The 25,771-nt window shown below is 41.6% G+C and overlaps 1 protein-coding gene across 2 annotated transcripts in view; it reads left to right on the top strand.

Annotated features, from left to right (window-relative positions):
* Positions 1 to 6,026: 6,026 nt before the first annotated feature.
* SLC16A12 (solute carrier family 16 member 12) overlaps positions 6,027 to 25,771 on the top strand; it is a 28,458-nt gene continuing 8,713 nt past the window's right edge. Inside the window, exons 1-2 of one of the 2 annotated variants that reach the window (XM_030951364.1) lie at positions 6,027 to 6,114; positions 24,483 to 24,689. In XM_030951364.1, coding sequence (XP_030807224.1) covers positions 24,580 to 24,689 — 110 coding nt within the window. In that variant the 5' untranslated portion in view covers positions 6,027 to 6,114; positions 24,483 to 24,579. Of the gene's footprint in view, positions 6,115 to 8,229; positions 8,306 to 24,482; positions 24,690 to 25,771 lie in introns of those variants that run through there. The other variant, XM_030951363.1, reaches the window with a different exon arrangement.

The following is a 25,771-nucleotide window of genomic DNA, read 5'->3' as shown; positions in this document are numbered from 1 at the left end:
GGCAATGGAGGCAGCACAGCCAAGGTGGTCTGTGAACATCAGTTTTGTGAAATGCAGTAGTGTAATGAGGGCAAGGCAACTGAAGCTATGGGAGGCTTCTCTGAAAAGATTGGATAGACTTCACCCGGAGATAAAACCTTACTAGTGCTATTGATTTGAACAGTAAGAACACTCTCTTATTTTGAAAATTGCCCTTACTCTTTTTATATTTTAAAAACTACCTGTGAAATAATGCATATTAATTGAAAAACCCCTAAACAAATTAATTTAGCATTTTCACAGGTGGCTGGCTAAATGAATCACAAAATGCTGAGTGTACTTCAAAAAAATGTAGTTCCTTTTAGTGCAATTGTTTTGTTTTTTGAGCAACCTCACCCCTAGTGCTATTTGAATAAGTAAACAAAAACATGCTGTTCCTATGTCCTAAGCATGGAGCATGCTGTTACCCAGCTAGCTTTCAGCATATTGCACTTGGCTACAAAAGGCTGTGCACAAAAAAAATCCAGAAGTATTTACAAGATAAACCAAAACCACTCCCTAATTCCCAGTGTTTGTCACTTCTGTTTTAGCTTAGAAAATAAATTTTCTGTTCTCTTCAATTATAGGAGATGTGCAGACTTCTCTCCAACAGGTTTGCCTGTGCAGTGTAGCAGCCCCCAAGCATCATTGGTTTGCCTCTTAGAAGGGAGAAAATCAGTGCAAGGAAAGCTAAAGCTGCTTCCTGATGGTGGCTGCAGGCTGACCTGTAACACACTTCACACCTGCTCATTTACACCTAGGCAGAAAACATTCAGGAACTAAATTTCTCTCCACTACTTACTCTCATCACGTAAGAAATTGTATTCAAAAAAATTAAGCAGAAAAGGCACCAAACCCTGCAGACTAATTCAGACTTTTATTCATTGGACAAATTGTAGAGGTCAGCTTAGTTTTAGTCAAGAAGAATTCTTTTTTCAATTTCTAATCTTTTCCTCCTCAATTTGGAGCTTGATTTTTTTAAAGGTGCCATGCAACACATCTCTCTGTTCCAGCTCTCCTACCTGAAAGGCAATTTTAAAAGGGCCTTTGTGAGTTTTTTGTGAACATCTGGCTCCCAGCATTATGGGAATTTGCTTAAAGTTTCCTTTTATGTACATTACTATAAAGTTCTAAGACACCAATTCTGGCATTATAAGCCCCTTGTTCCTGATACTGCTCTGGAGTTCATTGACTATGGGTGTGAGACACTGTAGAAGTTTGTCCTGTGTGTGGAGATTGTTATGCAATTAAAATATCTTTATTCACAAAAGTGTAAGAACTGGCTCTTCCTCTTCTAGCCTATTGCCTTACAGACCCAGTGGAGGAGAGAAGGTAATTTAGAGTCAGTTCCCTTTCAGTCCCTGACCATTCCATTTCCCCTGCTGTGCTAGAAAGCAGTGGTGTATGACTGGAACTCAGTAAAGGGGAATTTGGGACACACACACACACAAATAGGCAGAACAGCAGAGAACTGATTTAAAACACAAACAAGAAAACACTGTACTAAAATATGATTCAGGCTTGAATCAGAAATCTGTGGCTGAAGTTTGTGTCACCAGTTCCAACAGCACTGGTTGGAGAGCAGTGAGGTGGTGTGGAATGCTGCTGCCCTGTGCTGCCAAGGCTGGTATGGCTGATACTGAAATGCAAGGCCATGGATAATCAATGGTGTAACATTTGCCAAAATATTGGGCTACTCAGAGCAGATAGTTTATTTAGTTAGCTCTGGTTTAGGCCTCTGTCTGTACATGCATAACTCACAGATAAAAAAGCAAATGAATGGGGGGAAAAAATTGTTGTACCAAGCACAGGTGAAAAAAATTATCTGCAGGATTCTGTGTTGCATAAGTGCCCCTGGGACTAATCTGGTACATCTCCAAATAAAACAGAAATCTTTGATGCTTGTAACTTTCTGTGTGGAATGACAATAGTTTCTGTGTTTGTTAATTCTGTAAATGTTTGCTGTAGATAATATCAATGGGAATATTTTATTTAAAGTAATGTATTAAAGTTGAAACCAAAGAAACTTCTCCCTCAGCCTGTGAACACAACAAATATAACAAATAGGTAGTAAAAACTGAATTGAAAATAGTGCTAGGTGTTAAACTGTGTATTTTACAGGTGAGCTGGAGCCAACACCTGTCCAGAGGCACAGTATACCCCAGGCTGGGTGGGAACTCTCTCTGAAAGCCCCAGCAGCAGCAAACACCATCCAGGGTTTTGTCTGAGATGCAGAAAATTCTTGCCAAAGGACTTGTTTTCTGTGCTGTGGAGGTGTGAAGAATTGGTGGTGGTTTACTCTCTTCTTGTTTTGTGTGCTGATTTGGTGAACAGGATGAAGACCACCTGCACTGCTTTCAGGCCTTGATCCCCAATTCATCCTTTAGCTCGTGCATTTCCCTGAGGGCTGCTACAAGCAAGGGTGTTGATGATGAGCAGGACAAGCTGCCAACACCATTTCTTCTGAGAGCACAGCAAGCCATACTTGCCACCCAGAAGAACAAAACCATAATGGTATGAAAAGTTGTTGAACAATGGAAATTATTAGGTCTCCTCAGACTGGAGATATTACAGACTATATTTGGTGTCAGATTCCTGTATGGGTTGAAGAAGCCCAAGCTTCTGGTCCACAGTTAGGAGAATATGGAGGAAAAGCTGGAATAGCTGTGCAAAGGCTTGCTTCCAAGTAAGACTAATTCAAATTTATTATTCCCATGCTGTGAAAAATTCCAATGTCTAATTAAGTTTTTCTTCTGATGGGAAATTTCAAAATGTCTACATTTCATTTCACTTTCTCCACCAAAATTAAGCCTGCTAACAAGGAAACCTAGCAGGCTGCCAAAAGCAAGTCATTTGAAATAGAAAGGTTTTTTTTTTTAAAGTTCCTGCATTTCTACAGCCAAATTTTGTTAAATTATGTTTCCCTAGGACATTTTTAGTGATGAATCTGTGTTTTCCAGTGAAAAATTATTGCACTTGCTAGCTGGAATGCAGATCTTTGTAAAATACGTGCATATAAATGTGTCCAGAAATCTTACAGTGTGTGCTTGGAGCAAGGACTTCATGACATGTGGATAAAGAGTAACAAGGCAGAAGATTTGAAATCTGGAAGTTTGCAATCAGTAAAAAGAGATCAATCATCCTCTTGTTCAACTAATATTCAGTATTGATCTGCCTATACTTATATCAACAGAGAGGATGCTTCTGCCAAAATTTCCCAATATTCTGAAGATGATGCACTCTGTAGGTAGCATGACGTACCCTCACCTAGAGTGTCATTAGAAACTGCCTGGTTTCAAATGCATCTTTTGGCTAGAAACTGCCTGGTTTTAAATGCATCTTTTGGTCTGATGCCAAATGATGGTCTTATGCTCCAGGAATTGGCAGTGTCCGTGAAAAGTGAGGAAAACATTACATACCCTCCTTTTTCTATCCCAGGCTACATATATGACTTACACAGCCACAGATATTTTAGGAATGCATCAGTGTCTTTTGATCCTTTGCTAAAATCTTGTCAGTAAGAAACAGAGCTTGCCTTCACCTCCAGATAGGAGCCTCAACTCTCAAGGGGTGGGTACTTTACCTTCTTGCCTTGGAGTTGGCAAAATTTGGACTATAGACAGAGAGGGGGCTGAAGGAACCATAGGAATTTGTAGTTTCCCCAATCTTTGGCTTAATTTTTGAGAGATTCCCAGCCAGGGAAGCTGGGTTCTTTTGGCTGTAGAATGCCAAAGGTTGTAGATCCAAACATTAGTGTCCAGATCTGGAAATGTTCCTCTGAGCACGCTGCTGCAGCATGTCCCTGTACAGCTGGCTGGCTGCAAGTGCAGGGCTGATTGGCTCCCAGAGAAATGGGAGAGGAGGGCAGTGGAAGGAGGCTAGTGAAGTTTTCAGTTTCCAACAGGTATTTGTATACAAAGGTTCAAATTAAGAACATTCATTGTGTAGGAAGGCCATTCATCCACTGTTCCATGGCACCTAACCATTCTCCAAACTGCAAAAACTTTTATTTTACCTGTTGAATTCTATAGTATTATACTTTATTTTTGTGGTTGGCAAAGTGTGAAAGAGTGTAAGGGGTTTATTCTTGTTTGCACAGGAACCAAACCAAAACAAGCCCTTGCCCAGTTGTGTTTTCTTTGCCTGGTCAGGTACTCCAGGTGAGGGCGTGTGCTCTTTTCCTATCTTGATTGCAGTTCTAAAGAAAGCAACATTCATAGTCTTGCAGTTTTGGAAGGATTAAGGAAGATTCATTACCTCTTTTGTGTTGCTTGGTCATTTGTGTGGTGTCAGCAGCTGAAACTTGCATGAGAAAAATTAGTGACAAAAGGAAGCCTGTCATGAATGTGTAAACATGCGTGTAACACAAAGCCTGGTATTTCTATTAGTGTCAGAGTTTTGATCCAAGAACCAAATGAAGTAATGCGTTTTGATTTGGTGATATCTGGCTTCTGACACGTGCTTAAAACGAATTTATATAAAAATTAATTAGCACAGAAGTGTTTTAAAGTTGTTGTTGTAGCGCCGAGGGCAGGTCAGCAGAGTGTGAGTGGTTTGTCTGCCTGAGTTCCCCGGGCACATCCAATGCACAGTGTGGTGTAGTGCTCTGACAATATCCTTTCCACACCACAGAGAATGTTGAGCCAGATGTCAAAATGTCAGCAGCCAATACAGACAACCACTGTTGTTCCCCCTGCTGACGGGGAGCTGTCATAGAGGTGCTGCCAACCTGACCTGCAGAGGAAGTTCACTGCAATGCTGAGATCCCCAATCTCTTGATCAGCAGCTTAATGCCCAGACCATCTTGTTCAGAATTTTATCTTCCAGTGTTCAGCAGTTCAAATAAAGTCTGCTGCAATTATGTTACCAAGGTATTTTGGAAATCTTCCAACATGAAGTACAGTTTAATACAAGTAAGATTTAAAAAATCTTTTCAAAATATTAAAGAACCATAAAAAAGATTAGGGGAGAGGAAAATCAAAAACTCAACAAGAAAGGAAGAGCTTCACTTTTTTTTGTTGAAGGACAAGTTTTTATCACCCACATGCATGGTGGGGAAAACCTAGCCCCTTTTCTCTTGGACTGCTGTGGGCCACATGCCACAGGGGCATGTGTACTTGTGCTAGGGAAGATCTGCATAGGTGGTGTGCAGCTTCATGGCACAGTGAGCAGAAGGAGGGGAAAGATCAGTCTCTCCTGGCTCTCTTGTGCTGCTGAGTGGCAGAGTAGCTCTAGAGTCACCTAGAAAGGGAAGTCTTTTCCAATTAATAATCTGCCCTGAAGCTGCCATGCTTATCCAAATCATTTATGCTTGAACTTATCCTGAAGGCCAGCAGAGCAAACAGCTCCCTGCCATCCTCCCAGGGCTCTGCTTGCACTCTCCTGGCAGCTTTGCACTTGCTCTTCAGAGCAGCACTGAAAGGTCCTGGGGAAAGACAAGGACCAAGCAGCTCTTGTCTGGCAACAAGAAGGGTAAGAAAAGATCCTATTTTATCTTTGTTCTCATGGAAAGTGTCACAGGATGTTTAATGTCCTTTCTGAGCAAAGACCTGCTGCTTTCCAGATCTTGCCCAAAAACACATGCAGTATTCAGCAGGCCACTTAGTTTATCTTTCTTGGATAAACAGAAGGCTGCTGGAATTTGAAACTTGTTCCAAGAGTCTAGGGTCCAAATCTGCGTGAGTCCTTCCCCTGCTCTGGGGTTTTGAACTGCGTTTGAAAATTTAAAAGCTACCAAACAGCAGCATGATTCCTAATGGGCAGGAAGGGCCGGTGTGTGTGACAGAGAGCCATCCATATGCACAAGTTCTGGTGTTATTTCCACTCTTGAATGTTGCCTGACTTTGGAACCGTTTAAAATAACTTACGAAAAGCCTGAGAGCACTGATCCACAAATCCCAGTACTGACTTTGCCTCGATGGGAGGGAAAAAAAAATCCCTCTTAATGCGATGAAAGCTCCCGTGGCAGTGCTGAGACGCGCTTTTCGTGTTGGTGGAGGTACCACGCAGGAGGGACTCCGGTGACAGCTTGGCGGAGCCGGGCGAGGGGCAGCGCTCGGCCGGGCCCCGCGGCGCGGAGGGGCGACCAGCGGCCAGGTGGGCGACCGGGCAAACCCCGCCGGGGAGGGGCTGAGCCGAGCCCGAGCCTTCCCTGCCCCCTGTGCCGGGGCCGCGGTCACGGCCGCGCTGGCGGGGCGGGCGCACCGCGGAGCCACCGCCCCCAGGGGCAGCGCACGGCGGCCGGGGGCTCCTCCGGGCCCAGCCTGCGGCGGGGGCTGCAGCCTGCAGGTAGGGGCTGCGGCTGCGGGCCCGCCAGCGGCCGGGGCACACAGCGGGGACACAGCGGGACACAGCGGTGGCCGCGGAGCGGGGCGGGCAGCGCGGCTCCCCGGCGGCGCGGCTGCAGCCGGGGCGCTTTCGTGCCCTGCCTGTGTCGTGGAGCCTTATAACTGCGGAAACATTGAAAAATCAATAAAAATGAGTGTAAACGCCAGTATTTAATGACGGAATGCATATACATATATCTATATATATAGATATATGTATGTATATAATCTGTTGGTTAGGTAAGATGCTGGTCAGGTAAACAGCGTTTAAGGATAAACAGCGTTTCAAGTTGCGAGATGGCATGAGGAAGCTCAGGTATCTTTTATTTCTGTTGCATAAGCAGAACAAGTGTACCTGTTCCGAGGCAGGTGTGAGATCAGGACTGCGCCTTGTCGCCAGCCCCGTGCGTGCGGACGCGCGGCTGTCACCGGGATGCCCGCGCTCGGCTCTGTGTCCGTGTGTTTGTGCTGGTGTGCTTGTGTTCGTGTGTTTGTGCTTGTGTTTGTGTGTGTGAGCGGCTCCCCAAAGGGCTCCAAAAGCCCAGGCACAGGCTGCAGGGCTGCCCTCTGGCCTTCCGCATGGCCAGTTAGCTGTGGAAGTAGCTGATCACAGCGATCCGTATCCTGAACAGCCTGGATATTAACGCAGTGTATTTCCAGGAGAATTCTTGGTCTCTTGTAGGACAGCCAGGTGTGCAGTTATAGACTTGGGCAAAGTGGTCTTGTAGGAAATTGTGTGTTCACAGGCTGACTAAATTCAGGGCATCTATTTAATGAAAAAAAGAAGCCAAAAGATACAGTGAGTATTACCCTTATTTTGAACTTTCTGATAATTTGCCACTCATGTATCGACCTGTTCTGTTTAATTTCTCTACAGGTAAGTTGTTAATTAGGTATTTGGGATGAATTTGGGTTTTTGTGATAGCATTCCGACTGAATTGATTTCATTAAGTTAACAAGCTGGTTGGGATAGCTGAGTCTGTTGGTTGTTTTAAGTCCACTCCTGCAATGGCAATGAGGAAATGTTTCTGTTAATGCTGGGAAATTGGAGGATAACATGAAACTTAATGAAGTGAAACAGGATTGCATTTTCCTGAGTGATTCTATTATGCCTCATTTAGGGCCATGTTATTGCTCACCTCAAATCATTAGCTGTTACTGTCTTTTGTATTTCTGTTTTTAGTGCTACGTAGCTCACAATTTGTTCTTGTTTAATATTTTTTTCAGTTGCATTGTGTTTAATGTTTACTTTTCCATTTTTTGCAGCAGTGTAACAGAAGCTGTATTTTAATGGAAGGTTTCTCTGGGCTTCCCTAAGGGGTTTCCACATTAATGCCTTTAAAATTCAATCATTAACTTTTGCCTTCACCTGAAGGTGGAAAGTGATGATGAAAAACAATATAGCACAGCGTGTAATTTGATTTTACAAAGCTTTATCAGAATTGATTCAGCTGATATGTAAACAGGGGAAAACTCAGGAACTTTCTTTTTGCCCCAGCTTGCACATTCACTCCAGCTCCAAGCTGTGCACCGTTCACCTGCAGCTGCCTTGCTGATGGGATTTGCTGAGCTGGTTCTTGTCCGCAGCTGTGAGGAAGGGGACGAGGACACCCCCAGGGATCCCTTCTGGATCCATATTCCCAGGCCAAGGTCCAACAGACTGGGCACGGGGGGGAAGATTTTTCAGATGCTTTGGTGCAAACACAATTGCTTCCTGAGGGAGAGATTTGGCATGTGTTTCCTGAGAGAACCGTGCTTGCGTCAGCAGCCCCCTGCCACCCTCTGAGCTGGACGAGCACAACCGTGTGTGGGGCTCCTGGGGAACTGCATCTGGGTTCAAAAGCACCTTTGCTTCTTTTTTATTCATAACTTTTTACCCTGATCTGTCTGACTGCGTGGCTGCTGTGCCAAGGGCTGAGAAGGTGGCCTGAAAGGAAGGAACACATGGCAGGGGGCAGGAGGTAAGGGCTGTTTCTGCTGGCATCACTGCTGCTGAAAGAAGTAATTGCTTATCAAGCTGTGGTCAGAGGGGGATGATAACATGTGGTTATGGCAGTTGCCTGAAAAATGTAGCTCAGATATCTTAATGCAGTTGTGCACGTGCAGTTAGTTAGCTGTGTACATGAAGATATGATTCTCTGTTTCTGTTGTAACTCTGAGTTTTCACCTAATGATTTCACTTTCATGATGTATAGCCATATATACAACTTAAGGATACATTCCCTACAGTATTCTCTCCTGGAGTATATTCTCTCTCTTCTGGAAAATAGACCTAGGCATCATAAAAGTATGAGTTTTATTAATCAGATTATATTTAGCTGGAATAGGTGAATACCCAAAACTCTAAATGGGAAGATTAAACCACCCTAAGAGGGTGCCTCTAATCCTAGAGAGAATAATTTGTTATATGCATGTACTTTACTCTGCTTTACATTTACCTAAATTGTGAAATGTACTTTTGAATGTAGTGTAGACCTGCTGTTAAATTATAAATGTCAGAAGCAATTAGATAAATAGCACTGTTTTAATTGATATGGTGAGACTAAGAAGTCAGTTTAATGTAAGATTTCCATAATCTGCTACCATTTATTTTAGTCTGGAAAGCCCTGATACTTTTGTGCATTGTTTTAGGACTTGTTTTTGTTCCTGCTTTACACACTTTGTTTCTCATCATGATCCTATTGTAACCAGTAAGAAAACACAGCACATTGTCCATTTAGCAGGAGTGCATATTTAGAGGGTGATGGTACATGTTCCTGTTCACAGAATTTGAAGGAGAAATTACATGCTATTAGTGTCCTTATTCAACAGAGAAAAATAACCTTTTCCTTCCAACCTGAAACAAGAAACTTTATGGCATTGAAGAAAAGTGTCTTACCTTTTCTGTCCTGTGGTGGGTCACTACAGCTCCAGTTTGGATTATCTTTGTAGAGTCTCCTGTAGATTTAAAAAAGCAGATTAAAAGAAATAAAAATCTCAATTTTACCCATTTTTTTCCTAAGAGGGTTTTCTTTTCAGCAGCCTTATGAGAGCAAAAGACCTATTTTATGAGCTATATTGTTGCCTGTGGTGATTGGCACACGTTGATGTGACTGTGAGCAGTAGAACTGCAAGCTAAGCTTGCCTGCAGGAGGTGGCTCCCAGCCTGTGGGATGGAGACATTGGAAAAGGTGCAGTTTTTAAAAACCAAAACTGAAGCTGTTTGAGCTAATCACTCTGTTTTTCTTCACTGGAAATGAAGGTGCTTCCTGTGGAGCTTATTGAACTGACAGTTTTGTTTTCCTCTCTGGAAGCATTCTGCACTTGCTGGGAAGTCGGGAGAGCTGTTCCCTGTGGGGCAATGGCCAGCTGCTCTGGGGGAAGTCACCCTGGTGGAGACTCTTTTCCTGGACTGGCTCCTTGTCTCTCTGCATCATGGATGATGCTGGATATAACTGCATGCAGGGAAAGCTGTGATCTCTTGAGTATGAAATCTTTGATGTTCAGGTCCCCCATCCTCTGTTTTTGGAAGAAGCATTTTTCAGCACAGGAGGGTGCTCAGATGACACTTGTCTGGCACACTGTGGCAGTAGAGAGGAGCCCACAGAACTCAGGTATAGCCACAGGAGGCACTTATCTTTCCTTACCCTGTAAGATCAAAATCCATCACTTTGGTCTCTGCAGCAGTTTAAACTGTGCAGGCCCCTGGGGCAGCAGATAATCTCTTCAGCAGGGAGATGAGCTATTCATTTGTAAGATTAGCCAGCAATTTGTGGCAGATTTCTTCCCCAGAGCCTGCAGCAGCTGGGAATTGTAGAACTGGCTTGAGGGCATGCAACAATATATTTTGTGAGTTGGGATGAATTTAGTTAGTAAAACTCTACTGGTTTCTTTGCATACAATGCAAATGCTACTGAATAGTTGTTTCTCAGCTGCGGTTCAGTGTTGGACAACTACAAGTTATCCACAAACCAAGATATTCTTGCTGCTTTTACTTGACTTAAAAATAAAAAGGAACAGCATTTTTATTCTTATTTCATTAATGTGTCATATTTATGGTTTTGTTTGATGAGATAATGAAGTGAGAAAGCAGTAAATGAAGAGTCTTTCGTGTTTGCTTTTACATGACATTACTAGTTTGCACTGAAAAAGTGTTGGTCTTTTTCCTTTTTTTGATATTTTATTGTAACATGATTTTCTGGGCTTTGGTGTGAATGCTGTCTCAGAGCATTATGCAAATAAGAGAAAAATGAAGCAACTGTATTTTTTAATGTGTGCTGTATGTCTAGTCTGTGTAAAGGATGTACATCCATCTTTTATGCACCAGGAATCAGGCTTACATTCTGCATCAAATTGCTAGTTGGGTAATGCTATTTAAGTGGATAGGATTAAAAACTAATGTAAAAACAAGACATGGGAAATAATCTGGGCTCTTTTAACTATTAAACATTATTTTCTTTAATGTTCTTATTGTCAGTAGCATCTATTCAGTTTCTGGGGAATACTGTCCTTGAATGCTTTTTGAATGGTAAATACATTAGTTGCTGCCAGAGGGTGTCATAATTGTCCAGAAATAATAAACATGGGAAGCCCTAGACCATCTGTGGATATTTATTTATAATGTACATATTTGTTCTTTTAACCTACTGGTAGGTAAATTATAGAGGACCCATTTGCCACCTTTTTCTTTCCAGCTCTCCAAGTTTCTTGTGCAATCTGTGAGTGACCAGGATACCATCAAAATTATTGCCATATCTTGCCAAGAGATTTGACCAAACTTCAGGGATTCCTCAACTTTTGTCACAGACTTGCCTACATACACCATTTATACTCCATTTCTTTTTGGGGTAACTGTGTACCTAATGATTGAAATATTTTCTCAAACCCATTCGAAGCATTAGTTGAGAGTGCAGATGAACATATGGTAAAAGAAATTTCAGTTCTTGGTTGCAATGTCAGCAGCAAGGTGCCTGAAAGAAAACAAATAGAAGAAAACATTTTCTTTGGATATTTAAAAAATGAAAGCTGTTTCCCAGCTATTGCAGAAGGCCCTAGAGGCAGGTTTTGAGAATCAAAAGAGGGAAGATGTTTTAGCAAGCAACCACAAAATTCCTGCATCCCCCTTTCTGAACAGGAGCTGGAAGTATTTTTGGAGTTGGGAATTCAGCTCCTCATCCTCAGTCCTCAGCAGGACAGTGCTGACATTTTTCTCTCCCTTTGTTCAAGATGGAAACAGTCTCCTGTCTTTCACTTTTTTTTTTAATGCAAAATTTCCTTCCTTTCTGCTATTTCTGGATTTTTCTAAATGTTGATGTAATGATTCACATTTACCAGATGTGAATTGCAAATGTAGGAAGTAGGATCTTTCCCTTGTCTCTCTAGGGGTTTCTTGTAGTCTGTGGTGCTGTTGGGTTTCCTAGTTAACATCTCTCCTGATCCAAATGGTTTTCCTGCTGGCCACAGTGAAAACACTGTACCTAATAAGTCATAGAGTGTTCATTATAAACACATCTTAAACTAGGTTGACTTTGAGAGCTTCTTGAGGAGCTCACAAAAGTCCTCAATTTATTCTGTAGACATAGTCAAATGCCTCCTCTTGTCTGTTTTAGCCCTTACCTCATCAAGCTGATGTGTTTGACAATATCAAGCTCCTTTGGCAGAGGAGCGCCTGGAGCTTGTTCAGGCAACCTGCTGCTGGGGCACAGCTAAGAAGGGGCAGTGCAGGGCTGTGCTGCTACTCTGGGGTCACTGTCCCCCTCCTCTCTGCTCTGTCTTTGGCTGATACTGCAATGGAGCATGGATTCCATGTTTATCTTACTCCTGTGCATTCCCAAAAGTGCCAGAGTATTTGGATTGGTAATTTCTTGACTTTGTGTTTATTCCCCTCCTCCAGAGGCCCCTGTTATCAGCCCTTCAAGCTCATTACCTTTATTTCCCATAAAAGTCATTAACAGAACAGGAAAGGGAAGGCCTGAAATAAGGAGAGTCAAACCCAAAATGGTTCCACATTCAAGTGCCAGCTTCATCTTTCTGTCACCAAAATGCTGAATCCAGTCTCTCAGCTATTGAGCTTGAAATTTTCTGGGCCAGGGGCATCACACTCAGCCTTGCCTATACCGGTGTGCCTCAGTGTCAGTGTTCAATAAATATCCCCAGCTGGTTTTAAAATTAGTTACTGCACTGAACTTGATGGGAATAAAGGTTTCCCTTTTCATCTTGTAAGCTAACTGGTCTGAGTTGGCCCTTGAAGAATTGATGTGCTATTGCCATTTGAATATGTTGATATTGTTACATTTCTCATAGGCAGCTATTTTTCAGTTTTTTAAAGAAACAAACATTTCTGGTAGTTAGCTTTTTTGTTTGTTTGTTTGTTTGTTTTTAAGCATTGCAGCCTTCCAGATGCAATCCTGTCAGTTTGGATAACAAACCACTGCCCATCAGTGTTGACCATGATCATGTCCTTGCTGCCACACATTGCTGGAGAGTTCTCTCCCTGTTGACTGTCTCTCAGCAATCCTGCTTTCATGCAAACATCTCCTTAAATTACACTTTCTTCCACAGAAACTTGAAAGATACACTATCTGACCTGCTTCATCTAACAAGACAACTCTACTTGTTTTGACTAAAGACCATTTGGGAAGCTTCTCCATAAAGTGCCCTCTGCCTGTTGACTCTCTTTTGCTCTCTTTCTAGACTTTTGTAATATTTTTTCTCCCTTTATTTAGTCTGAATGGTCCTTTGGGCAGCTATAGTGTGATAACACCAGCAGAAAGCCAAAGTGCCTTTTAAAAGGGACTGAAAAAAATCTCTCCTGTGGGAAGAGAGAATATTGGAATGGAAATCAGCTGAGCAAGAAAAGGCAGCTGAGAGGAGCAGCACTTTCCCTCTTGAAAGGACTGAGTGGCTGCAAAGACCAGGTAGTAGTTCCATTTGACCAATATCAATACTGTGCTCTAATAGCTGCTGGAGTTTTTTGTATGAAAGCGGTTTTCATTGTTAAGTACAGAATTAAAAATTTTTTTGTGTCCTCATCTAAATCAGTTCAGACTATTTCTCTGTGCATCTGGTATTTTGCATTGAAAGTGGCCCAAATATTTAATTTGGGAAATGCGGCTGCCATAAAATACAGTTTGATGACAGTGGAAAATTTAGTATTGGATGAACACTGTGTGATTGCGGCATCACAGCTGATCACCAAGGACCCTGGAAATCTCAGCAAAAATATGCAGTTTCTGTCATTATGTATTGAAGGACCTGGCTTCCACCCTAAATACGTGAAAATCTAAGCAGTCAAAGCAGGATGCAGTTGGAGAACAATTAAATTGGTCAAATTTAATTTTCATTTTTTCAGGTTGGCACGTGGCTGTGATGAAAATTGGCAAGGCAAAACCGCTTTGTTAGCAGAAACCTCCCTGTGAATCCCAGCCAGAGCCAGCTTCCTGCAGAAGCAAACACTGTTATTTCTGTACCCTGTTTAGCTCTGTGGGGCACAGCACAGATCCAAAGCTTTGAACAGTTCCCCTTCTGGTTAGCTTAGGGATCCAGATGTAGAGTAGGCAGGGCAATCTAGGAAATCTAGGATGAACTGTGACTCATTCTCTGCCTGCTCCACCATCCTCTGCTCTTCATGAAGCCAGTGTTTCATCTCTTCTTTGTGGTCAGAGTTCTGTCTATCAGTGCCCATTTAATTTAGCCTGATGGAGTAGCAAGTTGGAAAGAATAAATAGAATTATCCCACACATCTGGTCTATTTTTAATGAAGTTAATGGAGTGGAGAGTAATTTCTGAGGGGCTGCAACCCATATGATGTAATTCTGCATTTGGTTTGTGGTGCAAGCTACATAAAATCAGTCCACATGTGACTGATGGTAAAATGACACTTGTCAGTTTGCAAGCTTTGTCTGTTTGCCAGAAAGCATGGGTTAACAAACTATTTCATATGAGAGGTCTTGCATGGGCACCTTGGGTGAATCAGCAGAGGTACTTTGCAGAGTGCTCCTTTAGTAGGCAATTTTTACTTTTACCTTAAATGAGAAAGCAAATCTTGGGTGACAGTTGTGAAAACTTGGTACACAAAGCAACTCCTAGAAAATAAAAAAATCCCATTGTTTTATTGCTTCTAGAGAATACAGCAAGCATGTAAATGCTGTTGTCAGTGTATCAATGCCTTCTGACAGGAAAGGCACCAATGCACCAACTAAAATCTGTCTGGGGAAAAAACAGAGGATGTGAAGGTGGTGACAGACAGGACAGTGTGTGAAACCAGTGGAGTGTGTTTTAGGGTGGCATGGAGGTGGAAAAGAAGATGTTCATGAAAAAAATCACTAGGACTTGTTCATTTTTAGAGAAAAAATTAACTTCACAGTGAGAACATTTTAAGGAATATCATCCTCTGTGTATCAATATATGAACATTGGTTTTAGAAATGATTTTTGCTTTCTGATAATTCTTACATTATTTTGCTCCCTTTTCATCCATGTAATAAGCAGTTTAAAGTGAAACTGATCCCACTAAAAGGATTATTGATAACGAGATCTAGGTAAGAGACAATTACAAGGTTGGCTGGAATAACAGGATAAGGGGATAACTGTTGGGTTGTCTTGTTAAATCTTGTTCTTTCGTTCCCAAGCTGACATGTGGTGAGACTTTGATCAAATGATACTCATGTGGCTGTCCAGTCTAAACAGGCAGCAAATGCATTTCTTCACCACGGCTCCTTGACCATTAATGTGAATAACAAAGCTGAGAGTGAAAAGCTAGGACTACTTTGTTTGTTTTTTTTTTTTTAACTTTCTTATAACTTGTATGGAATACATCCTGGAACATGGTACCAGGTTGAAAGCCTATACTTAGTTCTACAGTCTATTACTGAATTTTTAGGAGGTTTTTGTTTTTATAAACTTTCCAATTCAGTGGTTCAAGAGCTATGATAAATGGCCAGCAAGTTGGTCTGTAGGATCAGATGAAAAAGCAGAGGCTGCATAGTCTGATTCTGAAGTGTTTCCATTTGAGAGTTTGCTCATAGGAGCCTTTGGGTGTTTTATGGGAGATTTGGCAGGCTCTGCTGGTTCTGGGGTTGTAAATATTCAACTGCTGTAATTAGGACTGGGTTTAATAGGAAGAAGAAACAGAGAAGTTTTACCAATGTTTTTATAACCAGTTCTTACATAAATTTCTAGGTTATTTTTCTTAGATAGCATCGGCCTCTTTCTTTCTTTCTTTCTTTCCCTTTTCAAGTATTTTAAAATTTCACCTTTTATGGGCTCTCTTATCATTGCTTTCTAACATTTAACAAGATGACTCCCTGATGTCTTGCTCCTCCAGATGGGCTCTTTTCCTCCTTTTTTATAGCTATCTGGCTTTACAGTTTAAATGGTGAAGAGAAAAGACAAATGTGATACAATCTGGGGAAAGTGGTTTCCTGTTTTTCTACATACTGTCTCATTTACTGTTAGAGTAACTCAAACTTCTCTTCTATAAAATTTCTGCCCTCACTACTTACAGGTCTGTTTTCCTGCCAGAGGCACCCTTGGGTCCCTTGGTGCAAAGCCCTTGGTCTCATGCTTTTTTATGAGTTAAGATAAACCTGTGCTTCTTTTGGTCAGATAGTTTTCCAAATATTCTTTCCAATCACATCTCCATCACAGGTTTGTTTGAACACTTACTGTAACATTCTGCTTGCTGACAGTTCTGTGTGTCGTCTGTGGAGCTGAGAGGATACAAGCTCCACATAGGATACATATGTATGGGAACATCTGAGGAAATGAAAATGGTGACTGACTTTTAAAGAAATTAAAATAGAAATTAAAATAGAAATAGAGAGTAATGGTAAAACATACTTAAGGTATAACAGGGTGATTTTTTTTCTGTGTTTCACTTACCAAAGTGAAAACATTCTGTGAAGAGAAATGTTCTTTAACATAAAATTGAGAAATTGTATTTCTGGGCTGCAATGCTGACTAGGAGGAGCACACCCTTAAGTATCATGGAAAGTTCCTGCTGATCATTTCTGAAAATGATGTAATCGAGCAGCTGCACCAGTATTCACTCGGCAAAGGGAGCCTGGGGCACTTCTCTCAAGGCTTCAAAGTTTTCCTAAAAACTAAAATACAGTATTAAGCAAGGATCTAGTTGAAACATGGATGGCTCAGTGAGGCGGAATGGAAGACTGAGCATGAAGAATGTGCTGATCTGCCCAAGACACTTTGGTTGTTTGTTAACTTCCAGCGTGTGATTTCACCAAAACAGCTGCTTGTGAGTAGATGCATATTTTACTGTGTGCATGCTGTCAAATGCATTCTTCCTGGTCAGAGGTATATTTTGTATGGCATGCTAAGAGTTCTTCCTCTTGACTTCTGTTTCCTTGTCTTTCATTTTAGTATTTAATGTTTCCTTCCCAATTAAGTAGCTTCCCTCTTTTTACTTTCTGAAGGGTTTGTGCTTTCTGAAGGCTCACACATGAGCCTACTTGTGCAGAGATGTGTTCATTGGAATGTACCTATGGATCTATTATATTATGCTTTTTTAATAAGGTAAATGTGATTTCTGCTATGATTTCTCAGAAATCCCTTACCCTGTAAAGCCACATTCATCAGTAGTTGCTTTTCAAAGTCTGTTTCAGGAAATGACAGACATCCTGCTTATTTATCTTGAACGGTTGTCTGTCCAGTATTTAGAGATATTTCTGCTGGGGATTATCTTAATGCACAATTACAATATACAGTGATTATATATTAACATTATTAAAGGAAAAATAATTTGTGGCTCTGACATGATAGTAGGGCTACCTGACTTTTTACGGAGTTTAAGTTTTAGCTGAAAACCCCCTAAGACAAATAATAGTCACAGTGACAGTTTGCTATCGTATGGTGCATATTATCCATTAGAAGAGCAGGCATGGCATCAAGGATCCTAATAGCTTTGTTTCAGAACATAAGCTTGTGTGAACAAAAGGAAATAACCTGCCTTGCCTTTCCATGCCTGATTAGCTTTGGCAAATATTGCACATTGAAGATGATGATGAATTGACGCTATCAGCAGCACTAAACCATCAGATAAATACAGATAACCTTCTGGATAACTTGTTCTCTAGGTACAGAATTTGTTTTCTAAAATAATCATCTCCTTTCCTTTTAGAAATCACTTGTGTAGGATTCATATCTTGAAAATTAACTGTGAAAGGTATTTTTTCTGTGTGAATTGTTAAAAACCCAACAATGCCACTTGGGCTCTGAACTCTTCAAGATATAAGAGAATACTAATAAGTTCCTGATCCAGAGAAGTGCACAGATCCTTGAACAGATAGGAATGACAGAGAAAAATTATTGTACTATCACATATTTAAGCTTAACAGTAAATAAGTGTTTGAAGAAATGTTTAAGCATCATTAATGATATAATACAAAACTCAAAATTAACAGATAAATGTAATGTAATTATAAGTAAATAAAAAACCAACCGAAAAACCATATGTTTCTACATTAGGAAAATGTAGGGATATTGAAAAATTGAGAGATACTAGAAAAATAGCAAACATCAGAGACATTTCTGACACATACATATGTTGACATCATAAGATGGAACATGTGTGACCACAGCCATGCTAAGGGTGTGCTCACTGACAGTCTCAGCTCAGATTTCAGGAACAGACATGTACTCAGGAAAATTGTCTGGCTCTCTATTCTTTTCATCACAGTGAGAAATGAAATGCCTGTTTAAAAGCCCTTAAGCGTGTCAATCAAAAATGCACATTTTCAGGTGAAGTTAAAGTCAAGCTTTCTCTGCAAAGGTGTTTTCCTACAAAAATATTCTTTCACATTTTTTACCCTCTGTAGTTAAACTGCATTATTTAAGGACTGACCTAGCCAGGAGCTATGTAAAAGAGTCAAGAGGGTTCCATTATCATTTGCTTAGCCTTTTCTGTAGATCCCTTCTGTCAGGCTGTTGGTTTTCTGTAAGCCCTACACAATGGTTTTAAGAGACAAGGGATGTTCACCTGGCATTTCTCATTACTGACACTAACTACTCCTGCTGCAGCTGCAGCTGCAGCATTTGATTTAGCAATTTCTGGCAGCTTTGACAAATTTAGGAGCCAGTGTGGCAAAGTGATTGCTGTGGGAGGCAAGCATAGTCCTTCCCTTCCCAGTGACTGCTTGGTGCAGGAGCAGCTAAAGAACATTGTGCTGCTCTACAGCCCTTCCTTTTGCCATCTTATTCATGTTTCAGCTCTTAGTATTTTTAACTTTTTGGGTAAATGAGTCTTCTAAACTCTTGCCCTTTTTTGTGTCACCCCACTCACCTGTGCCCCTCTCTGGCACCTCCATTCTCTACCAGCTGCTCAGCATCCCTTTGCTTTCCAGACTGCTTTTCCTGTTCCATCTGTCTCCAGCAACCACCTCCCTCAAATGCATTAACTGAAGCAAACAAAGAACATTTGCTGTTCAGCATAGTGATGGGAGTTAATAAGCTGGGCTGTTACACATTTCATCTTCTCTATCTGGATACATTTTGGATGGGGGGCAAGTTTTATCAGATGTTTGTATGATGCCCAGCCCTGTGACACTGCTCTATGATTATAAGCCCCAAAGTACTACTGCAAAAAAATAGATTATTAATGTTGCTTTTATTTGGTATCATAGGGAAATCCCTCCTAAAATATATAAAAATGGTTACACATTTTCAAAATAAAACATCCAGATTTATTCAGGAATAATATGGATAAAGAACTGGAAAAAGTATGAAGCACTTACTACAATCTGTCTTAATGTGCTTCTTGTCTTAGTGTTATGGCAGCAGTTAAAAGTCAGGTTGGATTTTAGTTTTGTTTTGGGATTTTTTTAGGTATTTGTTTGTTTACTTCGATTCTGGTACAATTCCCTAAATGAACTTTCAGGTAAGCAGTTCTTTTTTTAACCATTTGTAACAGTGCTGGAATGATACTGGTTTTATGGAGGTCTGAGAAGCAGAATGTGCACTCTGCTTGTAAAGACGTGCATAATCTGCAAGATTACTCACTCACACAAGGAATATTTCCATGGATTCATCAGCCATTCTTTTCAGAAAAACACAAACTTTGTTTTTGTCTAGAGACTGGACAGACACACATTCAAACAGAGAAAAGCTGACAATATAGAGTGACAGCCTTAAAATGTTCAATGGAGTTATTTTTATTTAGGAACATAGGGCTACAGAGAACCTCTTGGGTTGTTTTTAAACAAGTCAAAGTCATAATCATATAATTCTTGATAAATAGACTCCGCTGAAATCAAAACAAGCTGTTCTTTTTGAGTTAAATAGCTAACTTAGGGTACAGAATAGGACAGCTGTTGACTGGAGAAAACAGATTAGATTAGAAATAGTGTTTGCATCCCAAGAGCTGTGCAGCATTGAAGTCTTTATTTTCCATGTAGTTAAGAACAATTTAGGATTTAGCAGCCTGCCAGAATTTTGGCTGTAGTGCCTACCATGATATGCAATTGCTAGTGTGGAAGTATGAGGAAGCAAAAAAGGCTGGAAAAGTGGCTTGTTTTTTCCAAACAGGAAAAAAACCAAAAAAGAGTGCCTCCTTTTCTCCTAACTAGACCTGTCAATAGAGAGTTTGCAGCTGTCGGCATCTTCTGTGCTCATATCAAATACCATGTCCCATTTAAATGTGCTCTACTGTATAAGTTAAGGTAGCTAGCCAACTTCTGGGAAGGACTCTGGTCAGTGGTCAGATGTGGTCATCCTTGATCCTTCAAGACACGCAAAAGCAATGAACTCTTTCAAAAGCTGTAAAATATTTAATCTTACGCTCCATTGTCCCACAGAACATGCATATTTTTGTTAGCTAGCTTTTCCCTTCTTCTCTCTTCCTCTTCTGTCTTCGATACTCATATCACACCCTTTTTGTTTTTTCTTTTATTCATAGTTCTTTAGTTTGTTTATTTTTCATTTCATTGAAGATGCAGCAGTCAAAGGGAAAAGAAAGCAGGAGAGTATTAAAACAAGAGGTCAACATGAATGTAGCAAGTGCCTAGAAATAATATTTGGTGCAATCTGAAGAACAAGAAAGAAGAACTGGCCTAGAGCTATGTGAATAGTAAATACAAGAAGATAGTAATCTGCCCTAGAATTAAGTGGGTAGGTTAAATGTAGTAAATATATGCAATTCTGTTACCTTTCACGCATTAATGAATCTTCTCCAGCTATGCTTAAACTGCTTTATACTTGTTCATAAAATTCAACCGCATGGATGTTCTTAGAGTGACTTTGAAAGCTGTGTGTGTTGTTGTTCACCAGAGAAGTGCAGTTTAAATTCATTGGTGTGCATGAACCTGTTCTGGAAGCGTGTCCTGGCATTCTGGGCACAGAGACTGTCACAGGCTTCTCAGGCCTCTCCCACCCCATCTTCATGGTAAAGGCAGCAAATGGCACATACAGTTTAAATATTTGGATGTATCTCACACTGGTCCAGAAAGAAAATTCTAGATAAGTCTCTTTCTCATTTTTCTGACATGTAGATCTCCGCATTATGGAACAGGTAAAAGTAAGTGTTGGATTCTGTGCTTACTTATGCTGGTAATACATATCTGGGCCAGCTCCGTTGGGATAAACTGCACAGAATGCAGTTCTGAAAGAAACTGCAAGGCATCTAAACACATAGAGCCATTTTGATTTTGTATAATCAGGATAGGGTGAAGAATAAGAAAGTAGTGGAGTGGGACCCCCACTATGGTCTGGGACCTGTGTTCCTGCTGTAGGGCAGCTGTGATACAAACCTCACCCTGTGCCTGTTCCTATGGCTGAAGCTGTATCCCTCTGCAAATGGAGCATTTCCAAAAGCATCCAAACTGTCAGGCACTGGAGGTGGTATTTCTTGAGACGAGGGAGTTGCCAGCACTGTAAATAGATCAGGTGGACAAGGTAGGCTGGCCACAGTGACTGTACCTGCTGTTCCTCTGTCCTTTGTCATACAAATACTTTGCATCTTCACGTTGTTGTGATATAATTATTGAACGAATTACTTCAAAGAAGGAAGCCTTTAGGGTGGCAGGAGAGGTGGGCAGAGGGAGCAGCAAGCACTTTGCTGGCTGTGAGCTGTTTAAAAGGTCAGGGGCTCCTGTGGCTGTGCTGGCTGGTTGCTAAGCTGCCGTGGATTTTTGTGCTCCTTTTCCTGGCAAAAGAGACCTTGTGATGAGGTGCAAGGTTATGGCAGTGCCTTTTTAGTAATCTCACCCCCTCCTTTCTGCTTGCTGAGTGACTGGGTAAGGGAGGTGCTCTCAGGAGCACTTGCTTTCTTTTTAGGCTTCTCAAAAACAGCTGCTGAAGTAAGTGATAGTTATTTATCCTGCCAAATTAAACCTAATGTTTTAACTTGGGGGAACAGAGTTACTGTTTAGTGAGCTGCCAGGGCACATTGGGTAACTAAGGCTTTCTGAGGGATCAGCAGCATTTGTACCATCTTCACCCCACTTGCATCTTCTTTGAACTCACAGAAAAGCACATTTACTTAGTGCTTGGGTGAAAATTATCTAGCAAAGTATAGAGCTGTTTAATGAGATTATATTTTAATCATGCATTCCTTCAGCTGTCTCAAGCAGCAGGAACTTTCATGTACATCTGAGATATGTTATAATAGCAGCCAATGCTGCCAGGCCTTACAGTGGAGCAAATATTCAAAAAATAGTCATCCTATAACAAATATTCAAAAATAGTCATCCTATACCAGAGAAGTTGAGAAAAAGATGCAACATGAGAGCAAACTGGCGTTTGGGAACGGGGAGGATATGATTGCTCAGATAAAGTGTGCTTTCTTGCTGTTCAACTTCATTTACAGAATCCACAGCCTGTACTATCATCCACCATATAGATAATTAGAAAACAGCACTGGGGTGTAAGCAAATGAAATTTCCTACCCTTCGAATAAAATTGCCAGGTTGACATAATAAGTGCTTTTAGACATGTGCAGCAACAAGAAAGGTAATAATTTAACTTGCCTTTCAGTGGCTGTGAAAGGCACAGCACTGCTTGAAGCAAGTGGGGAGTCAAGGAGATGAGGTCTGCACTAATCTGCTATGGGGAGGCTGAGTGGCCTTTTCATGTTGGCCAGGCATTTTTTATAATATGGTTGTTTTCAGTTGCTTGTAATCTCATTAAATGTTTGCTGGCAGGGTTCTGGGAAAATAACAGCAAGTAACCATGTAACCAAACACCTAATCTATGTTTACTTAGCTTGATATGCCATCAAATTCTTCCCAAGTACGTTAATGTACAGCTAAAAATGTGAACTCAACCCTGAGCTGAAGCTTGCCTAGAAAGTTGGACCAGAGATCCAGGCTGAGGCCATGCCACCCAGCTACTGTTTGTGCATTAAAATTAGTTAGGACTCTGTATGTGCAGATCTGAACATTTTTTGTATATATTTCTTCTTATTGAAGGGTTATCGTTATCCATTCTGGCATTCCTGGAAGTTCCTCCTCCACCCTAAATAATCAAAACTTGAAAAAGAAAACCAAACCAACCAACCAAACAAACAAAAAAAAAACACCTACCAAAGGAAAATAACCCCACCAAACCAAATCCTTCCCCCCTTCATTCCTGTAGAAGGGGCAATAAAAGATACTGCTCAGACCCAAAATATGGAGCTTCCCCTTGCAAAGACTCTGCAGAAGTGCTCAGGATCCCCCTGTGATGGATCCCCCTGTGATGGATCATGCTTATGCAAACTCCACCTAACTATATTACTAAGCTTTCAACATGTTTTTTTTGTCATACCTGTTTTCTTCTATTTTGCTCACCTTTGAGTTTGGCAGCGTGTATATGTTTTCTTAAAATAATTCTGGCTTTGGTTTTGAGCTGCAACTCTGGATATCTCAAGGAGGTCACTGATGGAACCCTTTCAAAGGTTCAGATGTGGTGGTGTTTAGGGCTAGTTCTAGAGCGTCTTGCTATTTTGGGTCAGGAAGCTCTGGGCTTTGCAGAATCAAGCCTTGAGTATCACCTGTCTGAGCAGCTTCAAGGATTGAGGATGCACAGTGTTAACCATGTAGCTTCTTTCTTGAATTGCCATTTTAAGTGGCTCTGTAGCCCTCTGACCTGCCTTAACAGGTAACACTTCTGGAAACCTGTGGTTCTCGTCAGTGGGAATCTTGCATTCTCAGCATCTGTTGTAGCTAGGTGAGATGGAAGGTATTTGAGCTTTCTCTTCAAGCAAAACTGAAAGGCATCCCAGATATTCTGCTTATGTCCTACAAGTCTTTGATCCATCCAGAGGCTAAGGGCTTGCTGGTGATGGCAGAAACATGGGCTGAAATCTGGCATTGACAGCCAGCACTGCATGTTCCTGCACTGAGAAAATTAGGGCACTTCAGGTCCCCTGGCCGAGCCCTGCCATTCAGTCACTGATGCAAAAGGACTGAGGGCTTTTTGTTGGTCCCCTTAGCAAAGCACACGACTCAGTTACTCACCTAGGGTGCATCCAGTGGGTGTCAGTGGGTCTCCTGCAGCACCCAGTGTGTGTTTAGAGACAATCTAATGGCCTGGATGCCGATACAGTTTTGATTTAAGTGATTAGGAGAGGGGGACAGGCTAGCTCTAACCTTCTGTGAACTGTCCATGCTCACAAAATTAAGTTGCTGTGTCCTGCTGATTACAGCTTTCATTTGAGGTTTAGCTTGTGAGAATACAGAGGTCATCTTATCATCAGATCTGCTCTGATTGTGGAGTAAATATTCCCTTCCCGTACAAAGGTGAAAACTGTATTCTCTCAAACAAAACTTTTGCACTAAATTGTGTACAAGAAAGAGTAGCTAGTTTGAGTCGAGATTGCAATTGGAAATACAGTTCAGGCCAGGGATGGATGAGTGGGGAGGCTGCTGGAGGTGAATGAGGACTCGCAGCAGTAAAGTGACTTGCCCATGTATGCAGTGACACGCAGGGGAAGAGGGTATTGTGCGCTAGGACGCAAGTGCTGGACAAACCACCCAAGTTATCATGAAAAACATGATACCAGACACTGGCTCAAATTCTGATGGCCCTCTTGGTTCCAACAAATTTTCATAAACTGCATGTGAAAGAAGTGCTCCCTTTCTGCAGTAGGGATGGCTGAGGCAGTGCCATTCCCAGCCATTCATGTTACAGCGTGTGCAGTGTGGCTGACATCGGCTGTTTCTCTCCGCAGATGGCCGCAGCCCCATGTGCCCAGCAGCCGGGGCCCGCGCCGGCCGTGAGGGCCGCAGCCAGGCGCTGTCCCTGAGGCGAGGAGCGCAGGCACCGCCATGGCCTCATCCCGCCGGGCCCGGCACGCCGGCCCTCCCGACGGAGGCTGGGGATGGATGATTGTTGCTGGCTGCTTCCTCGTCACGATCTGCACCAGGGCCGTGACAAGGTAAAGGCACTGCTGCTTGTCTTGCTGGCCTCTTGTGGCATTAGCTTGTTTTTCTTTTCCTTTTCTTAGGAAAAGTGTTTGTTATCTCCTGAAACCCCTAAGGCTGCTGGGGCGACCAAGGGATTATGAGCCCTCTGGCTTTAGTCTCGCCTCCTCTGACAGCTGCTCTAGCTTTCAGCACCCGCTCCTTGATTTCTTACAGAATCAAGGCCAGGGGCAGGTAGAGCTATTTCAGGCTGTGGTGGTTTGCTGGGGAGGGAGGAATCATGTGGGGTCTCTTTGGGTTCACTGTGTCCCTCTGACCCCACAGCCGTAATAATTTTTGCCAGTCCCAGTGAATTTACATGACTCCCGAGTCAATGTGAAAATCATGTGAATATCCTCTTCTCCTACTGCGAGCATTTCAGGTACTGTCCTGACTAAGAAGGTCCAAGCCCTAGAGTAGAGACCCCTCTCTGCACCCTTCTGGTATCCGAAATATGCAGAATATATTTTCTCGAAATAGAACAGGAAAGAACAAGAACTAGACTGCTGCCTTGCATAAAAATAATGCAATCTAGGGTGAGATTGCTTTCACAGTGACTTTGATGTCGACTGGAGATAGAGGAGCCTGGTTTGTGTGAACATGGACAATTTAGCTATATTAAGCAGAGAGTTAAGCACCCTGCTAAGTGAGGAAAACTGAAAGAGTGTCTTGTTGGGCAGTCAGTATAATGTAAATACAGTGTTTCCTACCTTAAGTTCTTAGTTCTTTTAAAATAAAGCTCCCAGATTTAGGGATCTTAAATCTTAAGGGATCTAGGGTCTTGGAGTCAACAGCACAGAAGGGGATAGAAACACTCATACAATGTTAGTTAATACAAATGTTAGCATACAAATGTACCAATTCCATAATAATAGCAGAGAATTCCTAGTGGATTTAATTCCATGTTTATGTGTGCAATGTGTTACATACATGAAATTATCTAATGGCTGTCACACATTAGACTACATAGAAGAGTGAAATATGTGCAAGAAAAAAAGCTGAAGAAAGTGGTCATTCATTGATTTGGGAAAAAAAGAGGGGGAAAAGACATCTCTTG

This window comes from Camarhynchus parvulus, chromosome 6 (genome assembly GCF_901933205.1).
Source record: "Camarhynchus parvulus chromosome 6, STF_HiC, whole genome shotgun sequence".
Lineage (NCBI taxonomy): Eukaryota > Metazoa > Chordata > Aves > Passeriformes > Thraupidae > Camarhynchus > Camarhynchus parvulus.
The sequence above is the reverse complement of the archived record's forward strand: the minus strand, read 5'-3'. Positions and strand labels throughout refer to the sequence as shown.